At 33.2% G+C, this 20446-nt stretch overlaps 1 protein-coding gene and 1 long non-coding RNA gene across 2 annotated transcripts in view; one reads left to right on the top strand and one right to left on the bottom strand.

Annotated features, from left to right (window-relative positions):
- Nucleotides 1–8065, top strand: part of LOC138692768 (pelle-like serine/threonine-protein kinase pik-1) — a 29443-nt gene extending 21378 nt beyond the window's left edge. The window contains exons 10-12 of the mRNA XM_069815962.1: nucleotides 1246–1682; nucleotides 5271–5544; nucleotides 7838–8065. Coding sequence (XP_069672063.1) covers nucleotides 1246–1682; nucleotides 5271–5522 — 689 coding nt within the window. The 3' untranslated portion in view covers nucleotides 5523–5544; nucleotides 7838–8065. The remainder of the gene's footprint in view (nucleotides 1–1245; nucleotides 1683–5270; nucleotides 5545–7837) is intronic.
- A 5719-nt stretch (nucleotides 8066–13784) lies between these two features.
- Nucleotides 13785–14578, bottom strand: LOC138692769 (uncharacterized). The gene is made up of 3 exons (XR_011330127.1): nucleotides 14456–14578; nucleotides 14271–14366; nucleotides 13785–13917 (listed from the first exon to the last, which is right to left on the bottom strand). It is a non-coding gene; the product is annotated as an uncharacterized lncRNA (long non-coding RNA).
- Nucleotides 14579–20446: the final 5868 nt, after the last annotated feature.

Below are 20446 nucleotides of genomic sequence, written 5' to 3'. Positions count from 1 at the left end.
GCCAAGTCTTCATTCTTCGGAAACCTATAATATTTTATGTCAGTTCCTTTTGTTTTTCGATTGTAACTCAAACAACCAGATACTGCACATCTAGGCATACTAATAGCATGTGTCACATTAATAGCATTACTGATACAAGAATAACATTCAATATAATATATATAAACAAAGAATTAACACCGTGCACGTACACACAACAGCTGTTTGTTTTGTTCCTTGAGCACTGCGGCGCGAATTAGCGCGCCGCTGCTGCTTCCCAAGTGACGACATGCGCAGTAGAAAACGAGTTTGAGTCGACCGTCTGCTACACCATTATATTCCCACCACGGTTTCATGTAGATTTATGAGCAATTTTGCTTTCTTGTTGAATTTCAACATTGAATAACCTATCATTTGAAAGAGTTAGTAAATAAAATACTACTTAATCAGAAAAATTATTGTTATAGTTTTGTTTTTATGTATGCTTTATAATCCTATGGAGAAATGAACTGCAGTAGAATACCGATTATCCATCACCATATTAAGTATTTGGCAGATAACCTTGCTTTCTTTTTTTTTTCTAGAGAGGGCTGTTACAAGCTTTTACTCTTACACAGTATGTAGTATGAACACTGCTGGTACTGGCAAGAGAAAAACATATTTGTTGGAGGAAGTGTTTCTTCCAACGTGTAAAATAGTCACTATCTGCATTCAGAGAAATGACACCAAGAGCTTCTACACAATTGCAAGACCATGCACCATTCAGTTGTTGTCTTATTGTTCGAGTGTTTGTACTGTATAACTTCTATGCAGAATGTCTTCCATGGGTGTCAAAAGAAAACGTGCAAAGTATCGAAAAAAAATGCAAATAATTAAGCAGTTTGAGAAAGGAGAAACTGTAGCTTATTTCGCATGAGAATACGAGATTGGCATTTTAACTGTGTGTGATTGAAAAAAAAAAGGGGAAAGAAGAAAACCAAGGATAAAATGTATAAAGTATGTAAATCTACAACATCAAACTTTTAGACAGCCATCACAAAAAGTTCCCTTGCCCCTTAAATACCCGTTGTTGACAACTGGACTTAAATTAGTGAACTTTTGATCAACTATCTAGCTATAAATCACTAGACCACGGAGGAAGTTATGAAACTGTAAATATTATGCACTTTACTTATGAAAATCTTTTATTATATAGATTATCCGATTTTTTCGATTAATTGTTCAGTCCACCTCCTTCATTACCACGGATAATTTTTGTGTTCACAGATCCAGGAAGCTTGGGAGCTTTATCAGCACCAGGACAGCCCGTCAGGTCGAATCTTACACTTGCAATTCCTTCACACCATCCAGTGCCCCAGGCATTACCTAATTTTCCATACTTACTTGCACCACAAAACACCAACGGTCCTAACTTCCCATTAATGCATGGCTTGTCACCCTCTCCTGTGGAGCCACCACCATCGTCACTAAGTCCACAGCCATATCACTTTCAACCCATATCAGCTGCAGGCATGCATTCCCCATATGCTCAAGGTACACCATCACATTCTCCTTATCCAGTCACACCCCAATATGTGCCATCTCCTGAGATTGAAGTGTTACCACCTCCACAGGAAGCAAATTACATGGGCAATAGTTATTTACCAGTTGCTGTGATGGGCCCGCCCTCTAAATCGCAGGAGTCTTCCAGGGAAACTACTCCTGTAAGTATGACTTTTTATTCACTTTAATTGCTTCTTCTCCTCCTCCTCCTCCTCCTCCTCCTCCTCCTCCTCCTCCTCCTCCTCCTCCTCCTCCTCCTCCTCCTCCTCCAGCAGCAGCAGCAGCAGCCTGGCACGAACACATTATTGTAGTCAGCACCATGTCATCATAAACATTTAGCCCTGCTGGCACTATCACCATCACCACCACAAAGGGAGAGAGAGAGAGAAGGGGCACATGTTTTTGAACTGTTATTATTTTCCTGCTTCTTGTCATCTACTCTCGCTCCAGTAGATGAAGTAATGCTCGGCCCATTCTTGAACTTTGTTTTCTCCTAATTGGTGAACAGTATTATTTTTCGGATTGCATTGTGAAACCTGTCTCATTGACCACTTCCAGCAAGTGACCTTTCCTGTAAATAAGGTATTTTTCTAGACTTCTTAAGTATTACCTTCAAATTTATACAGATGGATCTCTAAATCTTAGTAATGGGACATCAGGAGCAGGGTATTATATTCCAAAATATCAAGAAAGTTACTTCATACCATGTTCATCCTTTTCCAATCTTGACACTGAATTGCTAGCTATTGATGCTGCTCTTCAGTGTATTACTCAAATTTCTGAAAAATCTATTTATATACTTACCAACTCCAAGGGGGCTATATTTAATATAATTAAATATGTACCAAACCTATATGCACATAGATTTATTCCAATTCAGAAACAACTAAGTAAACTAAAAAAACTCCAAAAGGAAATAACATTTCACTAGTCATTGTGGCATACCTGGAAACGAGAAAGTCAATAATATTGAAAAACAGGCAACATATTTGCTACCAAGACCTCATCAAGTGATATCTCTATCCAGTGCTTTTGCTTCAGTATAGTCTCATTTTATAAACCTATGGATCAACAATCGGCTCTCTTCTAAGAAAGAAAAAATTTTACAGTTCGTATAAAAGAAACCAAATGACCTGGAAATGTACAAAAACTTGTCCAGACATGTTCAAACATTTTTAACAACTGTGCTTCAGTAGCTGACCATGATAATATCGTTGAAAAATATTGGAGTGCAAGAGGTCAAATGACTTTATTGTCAAACGACTGGCATTAGAAAACAATAACAACATTTTTAACAAGAGCCAGAACAGGTCACATTGTCACACAATTGTACCTACACCGATTTCACCTTTCTGATAATCCTACTTGTTTGTGGTGCAATAATCATGATGAAGATCTGGAACACATTCTTCTATACTGTCCATCCATAAACCACAAAAGAAGTAATTTAAAATCATCAGTACCAGTTGCGTAAGACACAGCCCTGCAGTATATATTGACTACACCCCAACTCTGGCTACTAGCAACAGGCATCTATAATGAACACCGATCAAAATACCCCTCATTTCTCGTGAAAAACAAAAACTGAATAGACTACAATGGACTATAGTGGACTTTATGTTGTCAGAAAACAGCTGGATACATTAAGAAGATTGATTGGTTGATTCTGTACTTGAAATTACTAAACTACTACGAAAGCAAATGTGTTGTTGTCATTTGCTTTGTTGTCACATAATGGTGTGCTATTCATTGCTTGTTGAGAATCTTAATATTGCCTCCAGTGCATTTGAAATACAAATGCAGTATTATAGAAAATTTGATTAATGATTTAACTGTAAAAGTGACAATGATTTGACATACGAAATGATTGCTGGTATGTAAAATGACTTAAAATTTATTTGTTACTTTAAGTTTTGCTGCACTGTTTGAGATCTTGTCGCCAGTTTCTCACTAGTAGATGACACTTCTTACGATAAATCCCAGTGAATTGTTTAATTCTACTTCTATGTCAGTGTTTTACTTGCTACCCCTCTTGGCCCACTTTTCTTAAAACTACTTTCTGTTTTTGTCGGTTCAGAGACTGAAAACCAGTATAGCACAAATTATAATATCAGTAAGTAGTGCCTGTTTATTACCTGTATTTTATGAGTAGTTATAAGCACATTTTTCAACTTCTGCAGTTTTAAAGGTATCATTTTAAAATTTATACCACATCTCTATACATTTTATCAGTACATGCTGTACCAAATGTGGACCATCCAAGTTTATTGGTTCTTAAGTTACTTGCATTTATTAGCTTTTACTTACTGGTTGATATAAAAAGTTTCTTGTGTAATGGTTTTAATCTGTTTTGGCTGAAACTTTTGCACAAATATATTTCGTATGTGTATGAACAAAAAATGTTCTGATTATAATAGTATACGTATATTTGTATTATAAAAATGCGTTATAATTGTAATTCAACTTAATCAAAATGTACGTTGAAACTTAATGAACATAAACATACAGAACAAATTTAATTTTTGAATTTATTACAACATTCTCATAAATATTCTTTTAAGTTCAATTCTTTCATTTGTGTCTTACTGTACTTCAAAATGTAAAAATAGTGAGCTATCATAATTCAATAAAGTGTATTCAAATGTTTGAATTTTGAAATTTCCCTTTTTGTTTATTAGCAATATTTGTGTGTGCATGTATAATATTGTATTTTCTCGAATTCTCCATGCCCTCAAATAAAACATGCACTCCACTTTTGAAAGGCAAAAAAAAAAAAATAAATAAATAAAAAAAAAAATAATAATAATAATAAATGAATAAATAAAACACAAATTACAAAAATAAAACTTTCAACAAAATCTATTCACGACAAATTAAAAACAATTAAACAAAAATACAGTTCAGTTAACAATAAATTTTATCCTGGAACAGAATCCTCTAGTCTGTGGTGCATCAAATTTATGTGCTATAGCACGATTTCCATGTTCCTCCACATCTTTGTTAATTTTAAGTTTTTCACTGCAAGTGAAAGATCACAGTCTCATACCTTCAGTGGTATGCATTTTCAGAATCGAAAATATAAGACACTCAAAATATACACTTGAACTTGATTCTGACACATATAGATCTACTGCTAATCCACACACCTTGTAACAATGTTAACAATAAATTATTGAAATATCTGCTTGGGAAGAAAATGGTATGCACTACAACCTTAGGGGTTGCACAAGAGGAAAATCAGGCAATGTTGCCAACTTCATTTCAAATAAGCCACAACCTGTATTTTTTACTTGTATATTCGGAAAAAAAATGCGTGAGGTGTTCGAAAAAATATGTTATATTGTGCACTACAAAAAGTATTTATTTTTGTTTTTTATTAATTTTAAATTAAACTTAACAGCATTTAATTTAAATTTAAGGTCATCATTTGAAGATCATCACATTTCTAAAATATGATTGTTTACAGAAATGATTTGTGACTTATAGTCAGCAAGATTTAATAAGATAATGCTAGTTTTTTTTTTGCCCCCTCCCCCAGTTTCTTTTCAAATAGTTAATGCAGATGTTGAATAATGTAACCATAGTTTAACCTTTAGTTTTTAACTTCTTTCCTGTTGAATTATTTCTCCTAAAATTAAAGGGAAATGGCTATTTTTGTAATATCTTTAACATTTATCAGGTGTTGAATATATACTTTGTTATGTAATGCCACAGAAAGAAACTTAATTACTGAAATACAATTTTTACAGGACAGAGATTCAGTTCACAATACCGACTCTTCTGATGGCTTAGAAAATCCACTGCAAAATGGACTTGGCGTCAGTGCTTTACTGCCTAAGTTATCAATACTTGGAGTTGGCGAAGACAAACAATCTTCCAGGGCTGATGCATCACATTCTTCTTCTAACTTAGATCTCAATGCTAACCCAGATACAGACAGCTTAATGTCGGGAATGAGTAAATCTTCTTCTGCTCAGAATAAGCCACTTCTCTTCTTCTGAAAACACAACGCTTAGATGAATTGTAAGTCAAAACAAAGTATGATATTGATTAGCCATGGTTAATTACTTCTTAATTGTTCGCTCTTAAAAAATAGAAACTACCATTAATTATGCATATTTTATTCCAAAGTAAATTTCTCTATCCATGATCAGTATAAATTGGAAAAATGTTTGATTGCCAACTACAGAGTGGCGCAAAAATCAGTTTCTCCATACGCAATAATTAATAAGGAGATAAGACATGCTTAGATTTAGGTTCAATTCGGTAACAGTAGTTGGCAGCACTACATAAACACATTCATTTGTCTGTCGCCAGTCATGAGTCAGCTATTGTTATTGAATGGAATCTGTGTTGTGTGATGTTCTTTGCAATGGTATGTAGGTTTACTAATAAACAACGCATTTACATGCCCAACTGAGCAGACGCCTTTCTCATGACTTATGAGGACTTGCTTGAGTAACCAATTGAGCATTTTATTTGTTACAGACTGTACATTTTATTTAGTAAATTATTTTACAATGCTATATCAACATCTGAGGTTATTTAGTGTCTGAATGAGGTGAAGGTGATAATGCCGGTGAAATGAGTCCGGGGTCCAGCACCAGAAGTTACCCAGCATTTGCTCATATTGGGTTGAGGGAAAACCCCGGAAAAAACCTCAACCAGGTAACTTGCCCCGACAGGGAATCGAACCTGGGCCACCTGGTTTCTCAGCCAGATGCGCTAACAGTTACTCCACAGGTGTGGACTTACAGATTGTACATGGTCAACCAGATCTTGATGCATCTCCATGTTTCCAGTCCTTTCAAATTTTAGGTTGTTTTCACAAATGTTGCCGAGTTGGTAATGGTGCATTAGGAAACCTCGTACTAAAGTCGTTATGAATTCTAGCAGTGTCTTTGTCATACTTCCAGCATAATTGAAGCATGTAAATGCGTTGTTCATTAGTAAACTTATGTGCCATTGCAAATAACATTACACAACACAAAACAGAACACAGATTCCACTAAATAATAACAAACAGTGGTGCCAATTTATATGGGCTCGTGGGGTTCGAGCCCAATTTGTCATGTTATCATTATACTTATGAGATTTATTTAACTTATATGAACTAAAAACTCAACCAGTTTTAGATTACATTGTTCAATATCAGTCTAATTGGAAACATTTGGAAAGAAGAGTAATAGTACACTCCCAAAGGAAATTTATAATTATGTACCACATGGCCAAAGATTTGTGGGTTGTCCTGCTAAGAGATGGCGTGAAAATTTTATGTGAGACCGTAACAGGCCTTGTGGCCTGTCAGACAGAAGAAGAAAGATTTAACTTATATCTCAAATGTTTGAGCCCACTCAGTGTTTTCCATAAGTTGGCACCACTGATAACAAAAATAGCTGACTGACGACAGACAAATGAATGTGTTTATGTAGTGCTGCCAAGTATTGTTATCGAATTAAACTTAAATCTAAGCATGTCTTTTCTCCTTATTAATTACTGCGTAAAGAGAAATTGACTTTTGCGCCATCTTGTAGATTACTATAATTATAATCAAAGTTTGTAAGCTCTGACATTCGTCAGATTGCTATAATAAATTATAATCAAAGTTTGTAATTTCTGTCATTCGTCAAATTCATGGTGAGATTTGATGTTGGGATTTTGATCCATCATGTGAGTTGTCATAGAATTGTTGATGTATTACGCAGTTGGCCATCTTGAATATATATATAAAAGTAAAAAGTATTTTTCCAACATATTGCACAAATTTCATAAATATTTTTATTAATATGGTAGATAATTTTGAAGCTATAGTGTTTTACCTGGAGCATTTACGAAATACATAATCTGAGTATCCTTTACAGGAAAGAACTGTGGATATTATTTGCTATGTAATTGCAAACCCACATCACTGAATCGTTTGTCAAATAAATCGTATTCAAATTATGGACAAAATTCAACAAAAACAAAAACCATATCATAGCTTTAAAAATGCGTCACTGCTAGTTCACAGCAAAGTTGACTTAAAATCTTATGTACAAGTTTATTTCACCTTTTTTATGCTACTTGTTGATATTAGTTTTTGTATTACATTTGATACTTTTTACATCAAACCTTTGATTTCAAACTTGTGTATATATACTCTCCAATTTTATCAATGCTGCCTCTCTGATGTGAAATTATATTCCTAGTTATTTATACATATTCCTTTTTAGTATTTCCTTTCTATATTCATTTTTATCAATTGTATTTGTATTAGAATACTTTCTGTTATTTGTTTACATTTCAAGATATTGATAAAGATTTCTTTTTATTTCAGGGGTTACAAGCGATACAGTGCTTCATTACATCTTTCACTAGTTACTTCTGACTTATTCTCAACTTGAGATAAAATGACGCATAAAAGAAGTAAGAATGATATTTTATTACATTCTTTATTTGGCGGCTTTATCATATCAGCATTTCATATGTGCCAGACTTACATTCCTCTTGTACCTTGTACAAGATGATATGTTTATGAGCTATTAAACATACTTCCTCTTTTTCATGTTGTTGCCATAGAGCTAATGTGAATAAAGAATTTTAGTTTTTAACTGTTGAGACTGTGTCTCCCTCAACACATGTAAACATCATAGTTTTGCTTTCAAGTTTCTCTACTTCATGCTGGTATTCTGAAAATCTCATTTAACCTTAATTAATGTTGTTATGTATTACTAATGAGGAAACTTGGCCAATTATTTAGTGTGTAAGGAAGTTGTACTTAAGTCTAATGTCGTAGCAGGTAACTGAAAAATTAGATTTAGGTTTCTAAGATAACATAGAAAAGGAATTTTTTTTTTATTATGTTAGTTTTGAAGTATTAACCCTTGTCAGAAAGTACAGAATGTTCCACTCGCGCAATATTTACTGGGAATTTGAGTACGAGGTTGTATAGCAAGTAGATCTTTTTCAAACGACCTGTTTGTTTACTCCATCCAAAGGATTTACACGAGAAATTGAAAGACACTATAAATTTGCCTGAGTTTACTGATTTAATCTCCTTTAAATTCTTAGGAGTAATATCTAAGATACTTAAAATCTTACTTCCTTACTCTGAACATTAGAGTAGGATATTGAGGAAACCTTCTCTTTCTTCCCATATCACATGCACATGGGTTATCAGTAGGACTAGGATTTTGATGACCTATAAATCTTGAAAAAATGTCTTAAAAACAATGCATTTATGAACTAAAAATCTTAAAAAAAGTCCTTAAAAATCCCCTAAAAATTGATCTTACATAATTGGCTTAGTAGGAATAATAATATTTAGACTAGTGCCAACATTGAAGTTTATTTAATTTTACATAATTTTTCTAAGTAGTACACTTTAATTAATTATTTTACCTGATGTAGTTCCATGTAGCCCAACACAAGGCTACTCTTATCCGTAACTAGCAGGTATAGGGGAGTCTATATTGAAGGGAGTTGGACTTATCTATTACGTGGGGGTGTACTACGTTAAAATGACAGGATTTGTTTAGAAAAACGATTAAAATAATATTCAAAATGATGGGTATTAATTGACAAAATATGTGGAGAAAATATCGAAGGAAATAATATTTCACATTAATAATGGGGATTTATGGCCAAAATTAAATGAAAATGCCCCAAAAAATGACTGAATAAAACAAAAAATGCTCTTATGAGTTGTAAGAGGTAAAAAATGCCCTAACAAATATGTTTTAAAACACTCAGTTTATCACATAACATATAAATACTAAAGCAGTAATGTTTCTGGCTTACTAGAAAAAAGATGCAATTTTATCAGAACCCTAGCCCTAGTTATCAGTAATATGCGTGACTTATAGATGCCTCTTTAGATGACAGTAACCTGTCGCCATAATATACAAAGTGAAAATAAATTGGCAGACTTGCACACCACCATGTGATTCTTTGGCGAAAATTAACTTTTCTATTCATATAGTAAGTGAATAGATTACTTTTTTGCAATGAAGCTTACAAGCAACACTCTTACATTCTGTATTCGTGTTAATAATTTATAGCTTAAAATGTCGCACAGATATTAATTGAACATTAATCCATCATTACTGACACATTGTCCAGTTCTCACCGAGCTAATCTGCTGTAATAAAGCATCCCATCATGTTGATACCATATTTGCTCTTAAATTTCCAAGGGAATATCTTCTAGTGAGTCAACTGGTTGGCGAGTTGGTATAGCGCTGGCCTTCTATGCCCAAGGTTGTGGGTTCGATCCCGGGCCAGGTCGATGGCATTTAAGTGTGCTTAAATGCGACAGGCTCATGTCATTAGATTTACTGGCATGTAAAAGAACTCCTGTGGGACAAAATTCTGGCACATCTGGCGACGCTGATATAACTTCTGCAGTTGCGAGCATCGTTAAATAAAACATAATGTTTAAAAATATTCTTCTAGTGGCAATTGAAATACCTCGTAGAGAAAATCCACATATACCGGGGACAGAACAACTAGAGGCTTCAGTGACGTCACTACAGAAGAACCCACACACAGCAGAATTGTTTGTTGCACAACAAACTGAAAACGTTGACCACTTACTTTCATTGATCCGCTGCGGTCTCACAATACAATAACTTCTGTTCAGAAAATGTTTTGCAGCGAATGGTACCGTACCTGCTAGTGCGGCAGGAGGGGATGGTCGGATCGCTTAAAAGTAACCGGCTCCAAGCTTCTAGATGTTCTGTCCCCGGTATACATTGGTTTGATGAGGTTTCCTGAAAACAAATCAGGTCCCACCAACCTGGCATTCACAATGCCAACTTACATATTCAGACTACAATACACTTAGTGTCTTCTCTCACATATTGCGTGGGGATTACTGTGGAAATTGAAAACTCCTCGACAGAACAGCACCACAGTCTACTGTAGTATATACAGTCACGAAGCACAATATGAAGGAAATATGCATCCATAGATAGTTGCTAACCACTAGGACCGCTACTGTCGCCCCATTACAGACAATGTGAAATAGTACTGGCACAGTCTATTGTTCCTAGTAGCCTCAACAACTCAAGCTTTGTGACTGTATATACTAGACTGTGACAGCACCTTGTCCATCCCTAACCATGTTCATCCAGTCATCAGCACCATAAACAAACTGATACTTAAGCAAAATTCTGATTTGGTGATCGTTATCTTTGGGCTTTTGTTAACATTTAGTTTTAGTTTTGAGTTAAATGTGAACAGGATAAAGCGCATTGTTTCATTTTTGTTCCATTGTCATGATTTGAGTTTGGTTGAATCCATAGAGTTATTTCAGAAAACATATGTATTTTGATTATATCAAGAGAGAAAGCTGTTTACAATGGAGGTGGCTAGCTTCGCCTAACAATCTCACTTTCTTAAATTCGTTTATTTCAGCAGTTCCTAACTATTTGCTACAATGTATTCGATATTTAATACTGTGATAAAGTGTTCAGGATATATGGTTGATAATCAAGAGAGTTTGGAAGGAATATTTCAGCCTTCTAGTAGGATTAGAAGAATTAAAAGGGTCCTGATAAAATTATACACGTACCGTAATCCACATTCCAAGATTTAATGGCATATGTCAGCCAGTCTTAATTTAAATTTCTTCAGTTTTCCAGGAAGGTACCTGGTTATTAATAATGCCATAACTGTTACTTTTCGTGGTTATTCCGATTGTTCTTTTATTTTTATGTAATTTCTTCGTCTGTTCTTGCATAGGCCTATAACACAATTACAATTAGGTTTGAAGTAGAGAAGCTAACAATATTTACAGATTTTAATAAACTTTGTTTTTCCATAGCTTTTTGGCCTAAAAGTTTTGTAGCAATCTGAATTTTCTAAGCCTTACATTAATTTGTTATGGAATGTGTAGTGATATTCAATTACTGAACCGTTAGCTTTGTTATAATAAATTAGAGAACAATGGATCACAGGTTGTAAGATCTGTGAGTTAAGTATATGATGAATAAAAATTAACTTTTTTTTTAAATGTTAGACATTTTAATTACTAAACGAAAGGTATGGTCCAAAGCAAGAGTGATTTCTATATTCATGCATATTATCAATATTCTGTATACAAAGTTATTCGATGTATTTTTATACAAAATAGTAAACTTTTGAGAGAATTTTAAAGAACTGATGAAAATATAAAATGAGATACCTGATATTTAGGGGTCTCATAAAGTGAAATGTTATTTTTTAACTGCATGTTACTGTTAAAAAGAATTGCGTGATTTATTACTGATGTTAATGTAAATTCTTAAATTTTATTGAGGATTGTAATAAACATTGTTCGTAAAATTTCAATTATTGTGTTTTCCTGGAATGTACCACATTAGCTGATATTTATTGTCAAACACCTGACATTAGAAAACAACATTAGCTGATGAATTTATAAGCATAATGTCTTTTATTAGTAAGATGTAAGTTATGACAATTACAGAGCGATAACAGTAACAGAAATATTTAATATAATTTATGAACCCACATTAAATAATTTAATAGAATTAAAATATGATATGAAAATATTCTGGCCGGTCCAGATATCCAACGAAAACCTATGGTTAAAAACTAAACAAAAACCAGTTGAACTTTAAATTCGGTATAGGAAGTGGGAATGGCTGGGACATACACTTCGCCAACCTCCAAATGACCCCGCCAGGAAGCCATTGGATTGGAATTCGCAGGGCAGCAGAGGAATTAGCAGACCCAAGATAACATGGAAACGAACTGTTCTCACAGAAGCAAAAACGATGAGGAAGACATGGAGTGAGATCAAGGAGTTGGCCAGGAATAGAGTCAGATGGAGAAGCTTTCTGAGAGACCTATGTTCCACGTAGGAATGATGGGAATATTCATTGATTGAAAATATGATATGGATATGGAAGAACAAATAGGGTTTAGAGCAGAAAGATCGTGATTAGATAACATCTTTTGTGTAAAGCAATTGATAGAAAAAAAGATAGCCACAAGAGAGATTCGCTAAACTGGAGAATTCCCACGGTATCTTTGAACCGTGCCATTACATTTAGGACCAAATTTAAGTAAATACACAGTCTCGCCAACATAAGAATACGACACTGGTGTGTGGCATCGTTGGAGGGAGAAATTTGTTTCTTTTCTCTCTCTGCCTCCTTCGTTCTGAACATTACTGAGAAATAGCACCACTGTTAGCTACAAGGTATATTTGCGCAAATATATTGAAGTAGATTACATGACTTATTACGTGACTTAGATGAGAGTCTCGAGATAAAACAGTTTTGCTATATTTCTTTTTTTTTATTAAATGTTAAGCACAGGAACGCCATTTCGTAATTTCATTTAAGAAACAAGCCAAACAAATTATCTTTGTATCAAAAAACGGATGCTCCCTGGACCAAATTATCCTATTTTATAATTGTTTGAATGCAACAGAAGCCAGAAGTCTTGCACTTGACTAATGCAGTGAATTATTTAAGAATATAGTCGCGAATTTACTACCACCATTTCGATTGTGTTTTGTTTGGCACGGCTCGGTACGGCCTGGTGAGTAGTGGCCAGTGAGTAACGTCGACTATCGACATTGCTCTGCCGTGGGTATTATCCAGTTGTTCCCAGAGATTTTGTAGACTTAACAAAAGCATATATGATAATGTCCAATTATATAAAGTGTTTGAAACTTTGAACGAAACAAATATTAATATAAGATCAATGAAAGTATTAACCTCTGATTGAGGTTCTGGCAGTACATCTATTATCAGTTATTAATAAGTATTTAATGAATTTCAATCTTAAGGCATATAAACTTGCAAATGTTTATTTGCTATTTAATAACAATATATGAACGTTTTCGCCGTTTAGGGCATCTTCAGATATAACAAAACATATTATCTGGACCTATGATAACATATTATGCAAATAACAAGGAAAATAGAGAACAATATATATGGTACATGAAATTCATGAGCTTTATGTAGATACAACATGAAACAGGATGAATATTGAGATAATCTTTGAATTTGAACTTCGACTGGACGAATGTTTTATTTTATACATATAGCTCATGTTACAATTAATATACAATGTTTAAAATTTGTCAATGTTAAAATTTAAAATGATGATAATAAAATATTTAAAGTAATCGTGGCTGAAAGTTGTCGTAAGTTACAAGATAGTATGCGTAGTTAATGTTCTTGTGTTTTGTAACTATTTCGCTTAGAGAGGCCGTTGGCATTTCAGTGGATGTTGTTTTACGTTGATGACTACTTTACAGTTGATATACAGTGATTAAATTAGCCAAAGTTAAAATTTTATAATGAAGATAATAAAATATTTAGAGTAATCATGGCTGGGAATTGTCGTAAGTTCAAGATAGTTTTCGTAGTTGATGTTGTGTGTTTTGTAATTGTTTCACCTGAAAATAGAGATTAAGAGATAATAATAAATGCAAATATAGACAAGTTATTATATAGAGACGCAGATAATTATTATTGTTATAAGATTACTCGTTAAAAATGTTGTTTATGTTAAAGAATTACTATTGGGTGTAATTAGTTGAGATATTGAATAAAAGCTCGTTGCTTGTGAATGTAGTGGAATGTACGATAAATTTCGTAATAGATCATGAGTTGGGTATGATTTTTTATCATTCATTGAAAATTAATAGAAAGATCAGTATTATAATTCGTAATAATTAGATAAGCTATAATACCAAATATATGTAAAAGATTTTACGGCAGCAGTAATAATTATTATAAGATTACTTACTTAAAGGTCATTGACTTTGAAATGGCTACTCTGATGTGATGACATCCTATTACGTGTTCTCAGGTTTATTGAAGTATAAATGAAGAAGTTCTATAACTGAAAGAATATTAACTATTAATTTACTTTCAATTTTGATATGGGGATATAATTGTTTTAATAAATTTTGACAGCATTCGAATACTTACATTTGTGTGTACTGGTGTTGATGTGTTGGAGGTTTTAAGAGAACTGAAGCCTAGATATCGTGTGTATTGAGGCATGTAACGGCGCAAGAATATGAAAGGAACTATTTGAATGGCGTATTAAGATCAATGTGAATAGGTCTGTTTTAAATTGCATACAGTGGATTTTTAAAATTTAATAAATTTTCGTTGATTATATTTTGATCTTTATTATGGTAGTAGGCAATGAAGAATTCTTCTGCTGCATTTATGAATTTATTGTCATTATATGTTTTTAGGATACTTAATGTGTTCTGTTGATGACCTAATTCATGTCCAGTATTAATTAAGTGTGTTGCATATTTTGATTTTTCTCTATTATTTTTGAAATCGTTGACATGTTCCTTATATCTTGTTTTTATATTGCGTTTAGTTTGGCCTATGTATTTCTTACTGCATGTGTGACATTTAAGCATATATATGCCTTTGCTATTTAATTTATCTATAGGATTTATTGTGTTATGGATATTATTGTTTAACTTATTATTTGTTTTGAATGCTATGTTTATGTTTTCTTTATTAAAGAAGTTTTTTAATTTGTTAGATATGTATTTATTGTAAGTAAGTGTTGACCAAAATTTTGATTTATTATTATTTGTTTTTGTTAAGGTAGTGTTTGTCTGTCGTGTATTATTTTCTTTTTTCCGAATTAATTTTCGAATAAGGGTTTTACTGTATCCATTATCATTTGCAATGTCTAAAATTCTTTGTGATTACTCTAAATATTTTATTATCTTCATTATAAAATTTTAACTTTGGCTAATTTAATCACTGTATATCAACTGTAAAGTAGTCATCAACGTAAAACAACATCCACTGAAATGCCAACGGCCTCTCTAAGCGAAATAGTTACAAAACACAAGAACATTAACTACACATACTATCTTGTAACTTAGACAACTTTCAGCCACGATTACTTTAAATATTTTATTATCATCATTTTAAATTTTAACATTGACAAATTTTAAACATTGTATATTAATTGTAACATGAGCTATATGTATAAAATAAAACATTCGTCCAATCGAAGTTCAAATTCAAAGATTATCTCAATATTCATCCTGTTTCATGTTATATCTACATAAAGCTCATGAATTTCATGTACCATATATATTGTTCTCTATTTTCCTTGTTATTTGCATAATATGTTATCATAGGTCCAGATAATATGTTTTGTTATATCTGAAGATGCCCTAAACGGCGAAAACGTTCATATATTGTTATTAAATAGCAAATAAACATTTGCAAGTTTATATGCCTTAAGATTGAAATTCATTAAATACTTATTAATAATTTACCAGGCATATTGATATAGAAAATGAATTGTAAATTATCTATTATCAGGCAGTACATTTCACTTGACGATATGTGTCCAGAGGAAGAACAATTGTTTGTATACATCTGATGTCTGACTAGTGTAATATGTAGCTAGTCAGCGATATATGCAATGGAGGGGGGAAAGGAACTGGCCACTCTACCACACTATCTCCTGGCTTAGTTGCCTCATGAGTGATGCCTTGTTGATGTCACGAGGGTTCCAGACCTATCTTCGAACAATTGACTAAACAACAAAAGTATTAACTTATATGAAGGATCTATATCAGAAATAAAATCACAAATGGCTTCAAGCTAATAAAATGATTAAGACATGGATGCAGCTTATCACCAACGTTATTTACGATTTATATGTATGCAATGAGCATTAAGTAGCTGGAAAAGAAAATGTTAAAAAAAAGTTATACCAGTCCAAAATACGTGTAATATATCCATTAAATTTTGCAGATGATCAGATAGTACTGGTACAAAAGCATGATGATATTGAATATATGTCAAGAAAATAATATGAAAAATGGAGGGTAAAAATGTAAACAAACCAAATAATATTAATTTACAATTCATTTTTATATTTCAATATGCCTGGTGAATTATTAAATAAGTATATAATAAATTTTCAATCTTAAGACATATCAACTTGCAAATGTTTATTTGCTATTTAATAAAATATATGAACGTTTTCGCCGTTTGGGGCATCTTCAGATATAACAAAAAACATATAATCTGGACCTATAATAATAAATTATGCAAATAACAAAGAATAAAGAACAATGTATGTATGCAATACATGAGATTCATGAGCTTTATGTAAAATATGACATAATACAGGATAATTATTGATATAATCTTTGGATTTTGAAATTGAATTGGACGGATATTTTATACATATAGCTCATGTTAGAAATAAAATATACAATTATGATTAAAATTTGTCAATAATGTTAAAATTTTAAAATTTATAATGATGATTGATATAGTGAGTAACTTGGAAGGCCATGGTTTGATCAATGTGTGCTCTTTCATTTCAAACGTTTATTATGTGATTAATATCCTTAACTGGATTAATTCTTGATTATCCGAAGACTTTTTTATTTCGTTTGTTCATGTGTATATTAGGAAAGTTTTTCATCATGTGAATCTTCAAGAAATTCAGTGTGTTTTCTAGTGACTTTATAGGCTTGTTGATTTTACATAGCAACAGTGCTTACAAACATTAATTCGTTTTATTTCGTTTTTGTGTAGTTTATTTACGCGTTTTAGTTTAATTTATCAGTGATGTCAACCAACATCCCTCTGTCTACTCCATTTGATTTTACTAACACTTCTTCTGTCACTTGTACTTTATGTGATAAATCTTTTACTCATCGAGGCATCAATACCCACATTTCGAGATGTCACACATCAGAAGATTCTTCGCTGAATATTACCCCAGCAGCAGCAGAAAATCCTTACGATATTTCTACACATATTAGTGCTACTAATCAACCTGATGATAATGATTCATCATTACGACAAAATAAAATTGGATGTATTTATTGCAAAAAGTTGTATGATAAAAGGGGTATTCATAAGCACATGAAAGTGGCTCATGGTATATGGTCAACTGCACTTAACATCTGTCCTCATTGTAATAAATTTTTCAAAGGTGTTAAGCAGCATATTGCTAAAGCTCATCCGGAAGAATTTCGTACTAATCTATGTTCTAGTTATAATTCTAATAATCAGAATGTTTCCCTTGATATACCGGAGATACCACTCCCTAATCTCGAGAGTGAGAATGTTTCAGACAACAATGATGTTCATGGGTTTCAACAAAATTTGGATGAGTGGATTCAAATTTTTCAGAGTAATATGGACGAGGAAAACTTTCAAAAATATACGGAAGATTTCAAAGATTTTCTTGGTACTGCTCATCATTTTCTCCCAGGCCCCAAACACCCCGCCACGCGGTATTATCTAGCACGCAGACGTGGTGACTTCAAAAATAATAATAGACACTATACTGAAACCACAAATCCGCAAAGGAAATCCAAACGAGAAAAGCAAGTCAGACTAGAAAAATACAATTACCAGGTGACACAATTCCTATATTATAACCAAAGAAAGAAAGCAGTTCGTCGAATATTTGAACCAAAGATATGTCCTTTAAGTATTCCGGTAAATGAGATTGAAACTACGTTTAATAATAAATTTAATAATGTAAACCACCATCACTTGGATAATTATCCGAACCATATTACTGAAGTTGACAAAGATGATATTAACAACAAATTTCTGGATACTGTTAGTAAGGAAGAAATTCTTAAAGCTATGCAAGGTATTTCGATTGACACTTCTGCAGGACCAGATAAAATATTGATGCGAACTATTAAATGTGAAAAAGTTGCAGTAATTTTAGCATTAATAGGAACTAAAATGTTATCACACAATTGGGTACCTAATTTTTTTCGGAAAGCTAGAATTGTTCTTATATATAAAGGTGGAGAAAAAAAGGACCCAAATAATTATCGACCTATAACCATTTGTTCAGTAATTCGAAGAGTTTTGGAGAGGTGTCTTTGTTCAAGAATGCAACAATACGTAGAATTTAATGAAAACCAATGAGGATTTGTATCTACTGCTGGTGCACAGATTAATGCCTCTATATTAAATTCAGTTCTTCGTAAGGCCAAAATCGAAAAAGAAGATGTCACCATCTTGTTTCTTGATGTGCATAAAGCTTATGATACTGTTGGACATCGGCATTTGGAATCTGTCATTCACAATTCTGCCCTTTCCCAAAAATTACAGGATTTAATTATAAATTTACAGTGTGGAAATGAAACCCAGATAGAGGTTGGAATCCATAAAACAAAACCCATACCGTTTAAACAAGGGGTTATGCAAGGCGCTCCTCTTTCCCCAATGCTTTTTAATCTCAGCATAGACCACATTTTTGATGAATTATCCGAGCCTAGTGTGGCTGAAGAATTTGGATATGACCTTGTATCGGCTCTAAATAATGTAGTAACATTAGGATTTGCGGATGATATTGCACTTGTTGCTAAAAGTACAATTGCTGCATCTGAAATATTTACCATGACAAAACGGTCATTACAGCAGATCGGATTAAGTCTAAATGAATCTAAAACTCAAACCTTCGTTATCGAGAAAGGAAAATTAAGTAGTACGACATTGAATCTTGGAGGATCAATTGTTAATAGTATTGATGGAGATGAACGAATCAAATACCTTGGGATTAATTTTTCTGATGAAATTAAGTTTGACATTGCCAAAGTAATCAATAATTTAAATAATAAGATCCAAGCTTTAACATCTACTTATCTTCTGAAACCAGAACAAAAACTCAGTGTTTTAAATATGTATATTTGGCCTATATTTGTTTATCCTCTTCAAAATGCTCCCCTTCACCAGCTTTCTGACCGGTTTCTCGAAGATGTGGATAAGTTAATTAAAAGTTCGGTGAAGGAAATTTTATGTTTGCCAGGAGACACGCCCGACGCGATGTTGTACACCGAACGTAAATATAAGGGTCTCAGCCTTTTCAAAGCTCAATGGGAAGCATATTTACAGCATCTCAATATTTGCAACACATTATTGAGAACCTCGAATCCTCTTGTCGTTTCTACAAGGAACATAGCAGCAGAAAAGAAAGTATGTTCCAGGAAGTTAAAAATTCCACCTGAAGATCTGGATATAAGTAACATCAATGTCCATAAACTACGACAAAATCTTAGGAAACAAGAGTACGACAAATGGTGTGCGCTTCCACATAAAGGAAAAGGTGTTATTTTATTTCAAGAATATACTCCCGGAAATAAATGGATTTTTTCTAAGGAGGGTCTATCTTCCTCTGAATGGCGGGACGCAATTAAGATGAATGCTAACGTAGCACCAGTGAGAAGTCTTCATGGGAGATCCTTGGACGGTTTCCGTTGCAGATACTGCAACGAGATTGAAACCTTAGCACACATCCTAGGATCCTGTCAGCATGGAGAACTCCTGAGAAATTCACGCCATCATAACATCCGAAAACTAATAGCACAAGCCCTTAGAAACAAATCCTTCGAGGTCCATGAAGAGGTGCACTGCGTTGCGTCTGAAGGCGGCGGAATTAGAAGAGCGGACATCGTGGCTCTAGACAAGACTAATAGTAAAGGCTTTATACTGGACCCAACTGTTAGATTTGAGATGAGCCAGACCCAACCATCCGAGGTCAACAAAGAAAAACAACAAATTTATGAGCCTACTATTCCGTATTTTCGAGAAAAATATCAGATGGAAGGCACCTGGGAAGTACATGGTTTAATGATCGGAGCGAGGGGCACCATCCCACGATCAACTGTAAACACTATCAAAACATTTGGAATCCATGACATCATTCCAAAAATAATTACTTCAACCATTAAAGGGTCTGTGGCAATTCTGAAAAATCATTTATACGGAATATCATAATACCCCCCCCCCTTTTCTATTCGTTAGTGTGTGATTGTTACAAATATATGTACAGATTTATTATTTCTTAAACTTAAGCTCCTAGTTCACATTTAAATTTGGCTCATCTATCTTACTGTAATCATTACTATTCTTATATGTGTGTTATTCTGTGTTTTTGGCAAC

The sequence above is a fragment of the Periplaneta americana genome, chromosome 17 (genome assembly GCF_040183065.1).
Source record: "Periplaneta americana isolate PAMFEO1 chromosome 17, P.americana_PAMFEO1_priV1, whole genome shotgun sequence".
Classification (NCBI taxonomy): domain Eukaryota; kingdom Metazoa; phylum Arthropoda; class Insecta; order Blattodea; family Blattidae; genus Periplaneta; species Periplaneta americana.
This window is presented reverse-complemented; position numbering and strand designations above follow the sequence as displayed.